The sequence below is a fragment of the Kogia breviceps genome, chromosome 4 (genome assembly GCF_026419965.1).
Source record: "Kogia breviceps isolate mKogBre1 chromosome 4, mKogBre1 haplotype 1, whole genome shotgun sequence".
In the NCBI taxonomy this organism is placed as follows: Eukaryota; Metazoa; Chordata; class Mammalia; order Artiodactyla; family Physeteridae; genus Kogia; species Kogia breviceps.
The window spans coordinates 142,535,872-142,549,035 of NC_081313.1; the positions used below are offsets into that span (position 1 = coordinate 142,535,872).

General features: G+C 48.0%; 1 protein-coding gene across 1 annotated transcript in view; it reads left to right on the forward strand.

Annotated features, from left to right (window-relative positions):
* Positions 1–13,164, forward strand: part of CCDC69 (coiled-coil domain containing 69) — a 35,916-nt gene that overhangs the window by 4,192 nt on the left and 18,560 nt on the right. Inside the window, exon 2 of the mRNA XM_059062392.2 lies at positions 12,321–12,390. Coding sequence (XP_058918375.2) covers positions 12,321–12,390 — 70 coding nt within the window. The remainder of the gene's footprint in view (positions 1–12,320; positions 12,391–13,164) is intronic.

Consider the following 13,164-nt stretch of genomic DNA (forward strand, 5'->3'; position numbering starts at 1 on the left):
CTTGTTCTCTGGTTCCAGGAGGCAGAGTTGTGGCCAATGAGGGGAAGCTAAAGGGAGCCAGATTCTACTTCTCACCAGGAAGAAGGGTAGTGAGTTCCCCATCCTGGAGTAGTTCAAGCAGAGGTCAGCTGCGATTGTGGCAAAAATAGAAGAGGGGATGCAAGCCTCGGACGAGGAAGTACTTAGGATTCCACTCAAGACATCTCATTATTGTGATTACTATAATGTTTGCGGCAAAATTTCAGAATTTGGAAAAGTATAAAGAAGTTTTAAAGTAGTTTTTAATCCCACCATGAAGAGGTAGCCTCTGTGTACATTTCAGTGGCATTTTTTCTACTGTTTTCCTACTTGTATGATTTATGTGAATGTGACTATTTCTGCAGAATTGGGAAAATATTTTATCTTATTTATTTATTTGATATTTATGTATGCATTTGTTTTTTGGCTGCGTCGGGTCTTGGTTGCAGCGTGCGGGCTTCTCTCTAGTTGTGGCGCGAGGGCTACAGAGCTCTGTAGTTGTAGCACGGGGGGCTTACTTGCCCCATGGCGTGTGGGATCTTAGTTCTCCGACCAGGGATCGAACCCGCGTCCCCTGCATTGGAAGGTGGATTCTTAACCACTGGACTGCCAGGAAAGTCCCTGGGAATATATTTTAAATGATTATATTCTAGTTACTTAATATTTTGTTGGGGGCGTTCTCCCATGTTAAATAGTCCACGGAAATGTGATTTTTAATGACCACCTGATGTTCTGTGGCTTATTTAACCAGTTTGGACACTTGGTTATTTACATTCCCCACTCCTACCCACCCTTGTGTTTTCATCCTAAGCCGGAAGACTGTGCCTTTTTGTCAGAGGGGAGAGGTTGGGGGAGGGAGGGCCTCCAGGGAGAGATGTCATCTTGGCTGGGTTTTGAAGGTGAATGGGGGCCAGACACTTGTGTCAGGGTGAATGGGGTACACAAGAGGCAGGGCCCCTGATACCTGGTCGGTAAGAGCAGGGCAAATCTGACCTTTGAACTTGCTTTGCCGAGGGTGGGACAGAGGGTCTATGAAAGGAAACTGCCTTTTCCTGGCACTGAGCCCTCTGTCCCAAACATTGTGGGGATGTTGCTGTGTATGTGGCCTCTGAGCTTTGCCCAGCCCCCAAAATGATGCCCCCTCCACCGGAAAAAATCATCCTAGTTAAAGTCAATACAGGCTTCTATATATATGACCTCTGTGAACCTTGTGAGGTTCAATGCCAGATTTCTACGTTATAAAGAGACATCTGTGCCCTGTGACCTAAAACCCATCAGAATAATTCCTAATAATCCTTGCCTTGGACACACAACCTTTGGTAACACATTTTCTGCACATGTACATGTTTTTTAATTCTGTTCCTTTGTAGCTGAATTCCCAATCAGCTAGCATAGGTCCCTGAGATGCCCCCAGCCACCTCAAGACTTGCATTGCTGCCTCAGTTGGGTGTTGAGTTTGGGTCCCATGCTTCACGTCGTCACTTGTATTTTTTTGTCATACAAAGGGCCGAAAAGGGCTTCCCTGGTGGCGCAGTGGTTGGGGGTCCGCCTGCTGATGCGGGGGGCGCGGGTTCATGCCCCGGTCCGGGAGGATCCTGCGTGCCGCAGAGCGGCTGGGCCTGCGCGTCCAGGGCCTGTGCTCCGCGGCGGGAGAGGCCACAGCGGTGAGGGGCCCGCGTACCGCAAAAAAAAAAAAAAAAAAAAAAAAAAAACTCAAAAAAAAAAAAAAAAGGCCGAAAAGATAAAACTTCAAATTGTTCGTCCGGAAACAGGATGCCATATAAGTCAAGATGGTGACACTCCTCGTAGGAGGTGCTGCCACTAGACATCTCAGTGTTCATAGGTTGGCTAGTAAGCAAAAGTCTGAAATCTACCTGAAAGAGAGTTCCAAGAGACCTCAGTATAACATTCATGAGCGTTCATGTTCAAAAACCAAACTTGGAAAAAGTTGGGTAGCCTCCATAAAAGGACGAGTCTGATGGATGGCCTGAGTCCTGGCTCTGACATCTCGGGGTGCACTTGGGTTTCCATCCTCAAGGCCTGAACCTTGTTCTCTCAGTGTCCTCCACCCTCAGAGCACTGTGAGCCATCCCCGATGACTGGTCGACCAGGGACTGGGCCAGGAAGGAAGCAGGACCAGCAGGTGGGTGCAGGGGGAGCTCCCGGGGCCCCGCCCCAGGCAGAGAGAAGGAGAGAGAGAAAATGAGAAATTCCATCTATCTTTAGCATAGATAGATCTAAATTTATCCATCACCCGAAGACAAGCCATCGACTTCTCTCACCATGTAAATGTGAATCCTTAAAAATCATTTATCGTGTGTCACTTTATTTTCAAATCTGAATCTTCCAGAGCATCTAGGCCAAATGCCTCACAATACATCCATCCCACACCCATGCTTCCCCCCAGATAAATGATGTACAAACTGACCTACTTCCAGTTTTCCTTCCTCCCCAGCAGTGAAGTTCTTTTTCAGAGTGTACAACGAACCTTGTCATTTCTCCACTGCCCCGTGCGACCCTACCCCCTGCCCTCTCCTTGAGAAAACAGCTCTGACATCAGAAAAGTTATCTGTAATGGATTTTTTATGTTTGTTTATTTGTGGCCGTGCCACGCAGCATGTGGGATCATAGTTCCCTGACCAGGGATCAAACCCGTGCCCCCTACAGTGGAAGCACGGAGTCTTAACCACTGGACTGCCAGGGAAGTCCCTTTAATGGGTTGATTAGTGTCTCTACCCAAACTCATGTACACCCAGAACCTATGAGTATGACCTTATTTGAAACAGGGTTTTTGCCAATGTAATCAGTCAAGATGAGGTCATACTGGATGATGGTGGGCCCTAATCCAAGGACTGGTGTCCTTGTAAGAAGAGGGAACTTTGGACACAGATACATGGGGAGAAGGCCATGTGATGACAGAAGCAGAGATTGGAGTGATGCAGCTACAAGCCAAGGAACGCCAAGGATTGCTGACAACCACTGGAAGCTAGGAGAGAGGGATGGAACAGAAACTCCCTCCGAGCCTCCAGAAGGACCCAACCCACCTGATACCTTGGTTTGGGACTTCTAGCCTTCAGAACTGGAAGAGAATAAATTTCTATTGTTTTAAGTCACCAACGTTGTGGTGATTTGTTACAGCAGCCCTAGGAAACATATATATTTTAAGATTAATTACTCCCCACCCTCTCTCACCCCTCTCCCACCTTGCCACCAGTAGAAATGGGCAGGAAGAACCCATTGCCTCCCCTTTGGAACCATGGCTTGGCAGAAGAGTACTGCAAACAAGGAGGTGCTTGGACAAGGCCCAAATGCTGTTGGACACCAGCTGCAGCATCTGCAGAGGAAAGCGCATTGGGCCCCGGGGTCAAGAGTGGGTCCCACTCCTGCCTCTTTCACTAACTTGCTGTGTGATCTCAGCTGGTTCTCTCCCCGGGCCTTGATCTCCCCACCAGTAAAAGAATCGCCATGGCTGCTTTTAGGTTCCAAGAGAGGTATTTATTCTGCCTGTTGTTGTTCATTGTACACAAGTCAAACCTGAATACACTATTGTTTGAAAAATTCTAAGAATTTAGGCAAAACCGAAGCTCTCCCTCCTTGACTGCAGAAATTCTAGTCCTTTCTCTAGAGATGATGACCGACTGCCATCATTGTGCGCTTTTCTAGGTAGTTTTTCCTGTGCCTTTACGTACAGTAGAAATAGTTTATTTTGCCTATTGATATTCTACCAAATGGCTTTCCACTCTTGTGGGTAAATTCCTACTTGGTTTTTTAAACATATGAGTGGCATTGCCTAGTGTTATATACCTTAGTGTATTGAGCTGGTGCCCTGTTGTGGATATGAGCCTGGTTTCCAGCGTTTCCCTGTTACAAGTGACCCCACCCTGAGCACCCTGGAGGAGCCACCACCCTCGCTAATGGGTGCCGGTCTCTGCTGGCCGTGCTATGGCAGGGTGGGGGTGCTTGCCGCGTGTACCTTGCGAGGTGGCTGCTGGGCTCTGTCATCTTCTGCTCCAGGCACTGCAGCCCCCCCTTTTACATCCTCTCCGCAGGAGCTGCTCAAGAACAGAGGGTGGTATGAAGGGTTCAGGACACCCCCCAGACCCTCCTGAGCAAGGGCCCCTCATTCCTTGTCCTGCAGAGGAGCCCTCTCCATGCAGGGCCTGACAGCTGAGTGTGTCCACCTGCCAGCTCTGCCGTGCCTGGAGCCAGCGAGCGTGACAGGACTGATGGCGGATGAAGTGTCAGGGTGACCTCACTCTGCCCCTTCTTTTGCATCCACAGCATACCAAAACCAGTAGGGCCCTGATGTATTCCATTGCCCAACTCCATGCCAGAGAGAGGAGGAAACAGAAGCCCAGAGAGGGGAGGGTGCTTCCCCAAGGTCACACAGCAAGCAAGTAGCAAGTCAGGGGCCTGACTCTGGACTCCGACTGGGGAGTTTGCCATTGGGTTGGTGAGACAGGTGGATATCCAGCCGTGTATCTGTGCCCTCAGCCCGTCTCTTCCCCCGCTGTGGCCACTGACACCGTTTTCTGTCCCACTCCTTCAGGGTCCTTCTGCCTGGCGGGCTGACCCAAATGCTGGAAATGGTACCGAGGGCTTCTGCCAGCTCCGGGCCCTCTCAGGCAAGCAGAGCTGGCAGACCCGCTGGGAGGCTGATACGGGACAGGAAAAGGTGGGCTCTAGGGAAGAAGGAAGGGGATATGGTATACTGGAAACCCTTCCCTAGGCCTGAGCCTCTCCATCTGTGAATGAGGGGTTGGGCCCTGTGCTCACTGTCTGCCATGGGTGGGCTCAGCAGGTGCGTGGGAGGGAAGTGGTTCTGTCCTCCCCTGAGATCTCTTTCATCAGCTGGTCAGATGGGAGGGATCGAGGCCACATCCGCCCCTGACTTGGGGTGTTCTAGGGGCATTGCAGGTATTCAGAGAATAGGCGGGGCCTCCTGACACATCTGAGAGGTACTGGCTGGTGCTTCTACCTTTCATTCGGTTGCGTGGTCACGTCAGTATGTCCCCAGGCAGGCACTGGCTGATGCTGACGCCGTCATGTGTAAAACGAACAAGTTGAAGTAAATCTTTGGTGTCTCTGGCTGCGTGAAAATGAAATCACATTCAGGCATTGCTTTGGCAAAATACTTCTGCCCATCTTAGAGATGGGGAAGCTGAGGCCTGTGATTATGGTGTTCTTACGTCCGAGGCTCTGTAGTTTGGGTGTGAACGCTGACATTTCTCAACAGCCCTGAGCATTTAGGTCCTGCCTCTCCTCCACCCGAAGTCCTGGAGGGGCCCCTTGGGCCTCCGCCTCCACAGGCCTCCGCCGCCACCTCCTTCCTGCCTCTGTCCTCAGCCAATGGGCTCTGCTGTGGTTGTTCAGATCCTGAAACCAGTGGTGCCAGGGACCCCACCCACGCTGAGTTCTGACACCGGAAAGGCAGCTCTGATACTGCAGACGGTTGTGACATGAGTCCCTTGAGGCTCAGAATCCCCTAAACGTTCGGCTACTTGGATCATTCCGGCGCGTGCACGAAGGATGCGGAAAGGGCTCCGCCTCAAGTCTGGATTCCCTTTAGGGCTCTGCTCCCTGCTTTGTGGCCTCTGACAAGCACTGCTCACCCCCACTCTGGGCCTCAGTTTTTCCATCTGGAAGTAGGAGGTGAGGATTGGAATAAACTGCCTCCAGGGGCCCTTCCATCCCTGTCTTTTGGGTCCCAGTAAGCCTTCCTCAGCCAAGGTGGCTGTGACAGACCTATGCGACCAAGGGAAGCCAGGGCTGTGGTTTATGGGGATGGCAGAGGAGCTTGGTGAACTCTTAAGGCTCCTTTGATTACTAAATTCTCGAAACTAAGCAGGAATCATGAGGCCATAAATCACACCATTCAATCAGAAATACACAATGCCTAAAGGCCCATGAAGAAGACGGAGTGATGATCCCTAAAGCAAGGTTAGACCAAGTGTCGTCAGGAAAGGCCAAGCCAGCCTCAGGGCTTGGCTTCCATCCTAGTGGGATTCCCAAGGGAAGGAAGAGCTGGGAAGTTTCTATCCAAGTTGCTTCTGCCTTCCTCATTCTTTCCTAATGAGGCTCAGAATTTGAGGGAAGTGAGGAGTCTATCCTGGACACTTTAATATGAGACTATGAAAATTCACCCCAAAGTACTGCAACCTGAATAATACTCAACAGAGCCCCCTGGAACTCTGTTAATGTTGGTGGGTTTTACGTACCGCCTGCACTAGCTAAACACTTGATGCTTACCGGAGGTCTTTACTTGTTGAACATCAGGGATGTTTTATAGAATTATTGACGGTTGGAGTTGAGGGCCCTCTGAGATCACTCAGTCCCACCTGCAAAATGAAGTTTGCCTCTTCTTGTATGCTACCAGTGACAGAGAGCTCACTACCACCACCCCACCCTCCAATAAGGCAGCCTATCTCTATTTGGGACAATTCTGAGATTCTTCATATAGCGCTTGAAACTTCTAGTTCTTGGACACCATCTTGCCCTTCAAGGCTGTGGACCACACACTAGCAGCTTCTACCTCATGGCAGTCCTGCAGAGATTTGAAGATGGAGTCCAGAGATTTTTCTTTTTGTTTTTTGCCTAGTCTCGAGGCTGATCAACTATGGTTAACAGTCCCTCCTGTCACTTGGTTTGAATCTCCTACCACATTCTGTCAGCTCCTCTTGGACACCTTCTATTTGGTCAATTTACCCTCCAAAATGCAAGCATATTTGAGAGGGTCTCTCCAGGCCCAGTCCAAGCTTGCCTGGCTTCCTCACGGCTCTGGGACCTGTCCTTCCGTTCTGCCTGGACCGTGTCTGCTTTAAAGCCGTGTCCTACCGCAGACCAGGTTTGCTTCTGGTTGACCCCAGAGCAGAGCTCTGGTCTGCTTGACAGCAAGGAGCTGGGCCCCAGAATGGTGCATGTCACCAAGATGGAAGGGCCCTGTTTCCAGCCCTCTTAGTTGAAGGGCTGCCCTGGAGCCCAGAAGGACTGAGGAGAACGTCTATTCCAACCCTGACCCATCACAGATAGCTCCAGAGAGGGGACAGCACTTCCCTCAAGTCATACAGTAAAGCTGGAACCTGAGTCTCCTGGCCTCTCCCCCAGTCCTGGGTTCTCCCTCCGTCCTGTGCTGCTAGCTGCCACCTCATAGCTTTCTTCGCCCAAGTTTCCATTGACACAGGAAGCTGCCATCCCTCTTCCAGAGCTCAGGCCAGATGCCCCTCCCAGTCTGAGGCCTACCCCACTGTGCTTTTGGAAGGGAACATTGTTGTGGCCCCCTCCCAGCTCCTATCCTCTCCCACTGCAGGGTGAACTCTGCTCCATGACCTCTGAGGAGGAAGCAGCCAAGGCCCCACTGTGGGATTTTCCATGCAGCAGTTGCTTATCGATTCCTGCTCAGCTGTGGGCTGTGTGTCCTCAGGCTTTGGGGAGCCTCAAAATCACCTGGATGGGTTGGTAGATCGGAGCCTCCCAGCACACACACACCACCCTCGTATGCTGTAGGTCTAGAACTGGGCCTGGGAGCTATGTTAAGCAAGGGCTTCAGGTGGTTCTAATACAGGAGACCCTCTATTAGGCCTGGAAATTCCTAGAAATATTGTTCTGGGCATCATAACAGATACTGGGGCAAATCCAAAGTCGATTTCAAAAATGGTCCCTGTCCTCAAGGAGCCCCTTGGGCTAGCAGAAGTACAGGTAACTGGGTAGCTACTCACATAGGTGTCTGAAAGGCCCTCGAGCGTAGCGCTGACAGGAGCTAACTCAGCCCTGAGGAGAGACCAAGTAGAAATAATATATGAGCTGGGCCTGGAGGCCTGAGAAATTATTGACCATGTGTCATGCTGGGATGGTCTTGAACACACGGTTGTGCTTCTTGCGGCCAGGAGCACAGTAGGTTGTTTTGGTTTGGTTTTGGCCTAGCAAATTGGTGAACATGAAAAAAAAATTTTTTTAATTAAAGAAAAAAAAAGACACTAGTCCATGTAGACAAGGTTGCAGTGAAACTGGCCTTCTGTGTGTTATGAGTGGGTGAGTTAATTGATAGAACTTTCTAAAGAGTAGAGCCAGTAATTTTATTATTATTATTTTTTAATCTTATATTTCCTTTTTAAAAATTGTATTTATATTTGGCTGTGTCGGGTCTTCATTGCTGCGCGTGAGCTTTCTCTAGTTGCGGCGAGTGGGGGCTACTCTTCGTTGCAGTGCGTGGGCTTCTCATTGTGGTGGCTTCCCTTATTGCAGAGCACAGGCAGAGCCAGTAATTTTAGATGTGTGAAAAATTTTATAAATCAGTATGCTCTCTAAAGCATGATTTGGAAATTAAAAAATGGAAATAATGTAAATATTCAACAGTGGATTTTTTTTTTTTGGCTGTGCCATGCGGCATGTGGGTTCTTAGTTCCCCAACCAGGGATCGAACCTGTGCTCCCTGCATTGGGAGCGCGGAGTCTTAACCACTGGCCCACCAGGGAAGTCCCTCAACTTTTTTTCCCTCAATGTGAAAAAAAAAAAGATGTGAAATTTTTTTTCACACCTGGATTTATGTTTATTCACATGTGGGAGGGAGTAACATTTTACAGTTAGATCACAAATATCAGAAAGCTACTCAAAGTGGGAGCTTCATAGAAATGTTAGAGAGTGGAAGGAGATACATCAAGGCATTATTTTTTATAAAAGCAAATTCTTTGCGGTCAACATATTCTTGCAAACTATTTTGAAAATGGAACATTCAATTAGATATTGAGTAATATTAATGATTTAAAACCAGTGGAGGTTGTATGGATTAAAAAACCATTCAACTGTGGATTATTGATTAAATGATTAAATTCACCCGTAAGGATGTCATACTGAAGTCATTAAAATGAATATATTTACAGAATATTTAATGCCATGTAGTAAATGCTCATATTTGAAAAAGTAAGATGTAAGAAAGTATATATAATATTCAAATAATGAATAAATATGTATTATTTATTACCACTATAATTGGAAAAAGATGTTTACCAATATTTAAATATTAAGAAAATGGAGGGCTTCCCTGGTGGCGCAGTGGTTGAGAGTCTGCCTGCCGATGCAGGGGACATGGGTTCGTGCCCCGGTCCGGGAGGATCCCACATGCTGTGGAGCGGCTGGGCCCGTGAGCCATGGCCGCTGAGCCTGCGCGTCCGGAGCCTGTGCTCCGCAACGGGAGAGGCCACAGCAGTGAGAGGCCCGCGTACGCGAAAAAAAAAAAAAAGAAAAAGAAAATGGAGAGGAGAACAATAGAGTGAGGACAGATTATGAGTCTTGAATGTCATTCTGAAGGAGTTATCCTGGGGGCAGGGGTACCATCAGGATCTGGAGACTGAAGCACAAGGCCATGTCCTGCCTAAGGTCTGGAAGCTGTTAGTGGAGAAGAGTTTTTCACCTTCTGTGGTGGTTATTTGGGAGAAGACAGTTTCTCATGAGCTTTATGAACTTTTTTCAGGCAACCTGAGGCCAATGGCACCCCAGAAGATCTAGGAAAGCACTGTGCGTCTTTGCTCTTGCCGTGCCTTTCAAACATAACGTGATAACTGTCATAATGCCATGTTTGAGATCTTAGAATATGCCAGACATTATAGGTGCCTTATCTCATCTAATCCTTAAAATAACCTCCTGAGGAAACCAAGGCTTGGAGAGGCCATGTAGTCACACAGTGTTGGATTTAGTATTTGAATCCAGATCTGGGTGATTTTAGACTCCCACAGTTCTTAACCATACTGTTCTGGTCTCTACTGTTCTGAGACCTTGTTCTTATGATGATTTTGACACCAAGGTCCCGTTAGACAGTGTCTTACCTCCCCAGCTCCAGTTTCCTCCCTTGTAATAACCCTTGCCTCTCAGTGCGGTTGAGAGGATCTGAAATCAGGCACTCAGAGTTTGAATGCCATGGGCGTCGTTGGGTGAAACTAAGACCTCCTCACCTCCACTTCACAAAGGAGGAAGTGGGAACCCGGAGGAGGAAGGAGACTTCTCCAAATTTGTGGAAAAGCCAAGACTGGAATTCTGGAAATCTCACTCTCATAAAAACGTTGACCAGATTAGTGTAACCAGTGGTGGCGACAGGGACAAGACAACCGTTGGTGTTTATCTCCCTCCTTCCCCCAGCCCAGGGTGGAGAGGCTGGCTCCTGTCATTTCCCCAGAATCCTGTGTTGACAGCTTGTGCCTGGGCCAGGCGTCCCCTCTCCCCTGGGCAGGAGGGCGGAGACTTCACAGGGTGGGTGGAGGGAGGGTGACAGGCGTGCCAGCCACTGAGCAGATGTGGGGACCAGGGCCTGGGGGAAGCACTGTGCCTTGCTCAGTTTGCCAGGGTTTCACGCTGCACCAGGCCCTGTGCCAGGCACTGTGGGACAGGAGCAGAATGTTTTAGAAGCCTTCTCTTCTCTTCCCTCCTCAACCGGAAGTATGCTTTCTAGCAGCATTTCATTCATTCTCAAGTTCAGGAAATTGTTAATGATTTTTATTTTATTAATCTATTATCACAGAAAAAAGTAAAGCTTTTCCTTTACAATGATAATTCACAATTGAATGCTTTCATAGCCTTTTCACAGGCTGACTTATTGAAGTGTTTTTTAAAATGGGGCCTAGGGACTTCCCTTGTGGCACAGTGGTTAAGAATCCGCCTGCCCATGCAGGGGACACGGGTTCGAGCCCCGGTCCGCGAAGATCTCACATGCTGCGGAGCAACTAAGCCCGTGCACCACAACTACTGAGCCTGCGTTCTAGAGCCCACGAGCCACAACTACTGAAGCCTGAGTGCCTAAAGCCCGTGCTCCGCAACAAGAGAAGCCGCCGCAATGAGAAGCCCTCACACTGCAAGGAAGAGTAGCCCCCACTTGCCGCAACCAGAGAAAGCCCGCGTGCAGCAATGAAGACCCAATGCAGCCAAAAATTAATTAATTAATTAATAAAAATAAAATGAGGCCTAGAATATCTTTTTTTAAAAATGAGAACACTTTTTCAAGGTATAATTGAGAAGTAACATATTAATTTCAGGTGTACAACCTAAGGATTCAATATTTATATACATTGTGAAATGATCACAATAAGTCTAGCTAACATCCTAGAGCATTTTGAAAAGTATACAAAAGGCTTAAATTTTTTTTCTACCCCAGATCCTGGTCCAGTGGCCAGTGCCAGACTTTGACCAACTTTTCACCTCTCTTGGGTGAAATGAGAAAATTAAAGGTGTGAATGTGTGTGTAACGTTGAGTAAGATGTTACTTCCCCTTTCCTGGAAGAACTATCTTGAGCTTTCCTTAATATACTTTGGAAGGTTAAAATGTCTTCTGTTTTATGAAATGATAGTGATAGTCTGCAAATAATTTTTGTCAGCATCCTTTCTTGTCAACCCATATCAATTTTCCTATTTCAAAATATTATTTATGAAAACTGAAATCTGGGAGCCACTGACACTGCCTCGTGGTACAGAAGGCCCTTTTGCCTCAGTTCTCTCCTTTGATCAGATTCAACCCACACTGGCCAAGGTTGGTTAAAATGCCCACTAGGTATGGCTCAAATACTTGACTCTGCTAGTTGTCCCCTGATTTACCTTGATTGACTCCTCACCTGCCTCAGCCTTCTCATCTTTAAATTGGGGGGCATTCGTATTTCCCAGGGTCCTTCTGAAGATTACCTGAGATAGTATAGATAAGACAGCATAGTGCCTGGTACATCCTGGCTGCAGTATCTCACCCCCATCTGTCACGTTAAGTACTGCTGTCTCCTTACAGTTGGGGAAACAGCCCTCCCAGCGGAGAAGAAGCATAATAAAACATGGTTCAAACCTTGATGCTCTGCTTTCAATACAGTGAAGTTGGCTGGAAGTTGTGGTAGCCACAAGCCCTGAGAGGGAAGGGGAATTGTCTCTGAACTGGGGGTTAGGAAGTTTTAGGACACCTAAAGGCCATAACTGGGGTGAGGGTAATAGCAGAAGGCCTGGCCAAGTCCCTAGAGAAGGAAGATAAGGGCAGAGAGGGGCCCATGGTTGGTGGCCAAGCCAAATCACAAGAATCTAAGGAGAGACCAACCAGCATCAAACTCCCTGCAGAGGGTTTCCCTGGCCAAGATGAGAAATTCTGCTCTGAGAACTCCTTCCCCACAGAGGGAGTGCTGCCTCGGTATGGTGAGGAAGGAAGCCTAAGTGAACTGGGCATAGAGCCGGGTTTGGCACGACTGGAATTCCAGTCTTGCCTTTAGAAGGATCTTACCATAGCCTCCATCCTCACACTGACCTCCTACCTTCTTCCTTCATCTGCTTTGTTATCTCATTTCTTCCAGAGGTGCCAAGGACCAGATCAGCCTCTCAAACCAGAGCTGCAGGAACTGGGTCCCCTCAATGGTGACACAGGTGAGTAGGCAGCCCTATAAATGCCCTCCCTGACATCTATGAGATTTCCTACTTTATAATCAACAGACATGATATGGCTATTTAATTATCTCACAAGATTTTACTTAGGTTACATTAATAGGAGTATCATGTCTAAAATCAGGGAGGTGATAGTTCTTCGCTGTTCCCGACTATTGATACCACACCTGGAGTGCTGAGTTTATTTCTGGAAAATACATTTTCAGGGGAATCCAGAAAAACTGGAGAGAATACAGTGGAGAAAGATGAGGCTGGTGAGGAATCTGGAAACCATGTCTTGAAGGAAAAGTTAAAGAAACAGAGGATGTTGCAATAAAACACAACAGTTCTCTCCAAGTGACTGAAGTGCCCTCATGGAGAAGAAAGATGAGGCTTGTCCAGTGACCCAGAGATCAGTACTAGGGCCTCAATGTAGCAGAAACAGGCTGGCCAAATTCAGTTCAATCTCAAAGGACTTTTTGTGTGGTTGTTGGTTTAACATCATCAGAGATACTTCATAATAGGACGAGCTCTCCATCTCTCAAAGTGTTTCATTACCACCTGAAGTCCATCAGGGATATTGTAGGTGAAGTTCAAGTACCAGATAAGCAACTGGGTCAGAATTCAGAGGTTCTCCAATCTGAATGTACATAAGAATTACCTGGGGGGCAGGGATTTTCAAAAGTACGGATTCTGGGGCCTCACCACAGACCAACTAAACAAGGATCTCTGGGAGCGGGGCTGAAGACTCTGCATTGTTAGTGATGATAAATCTTT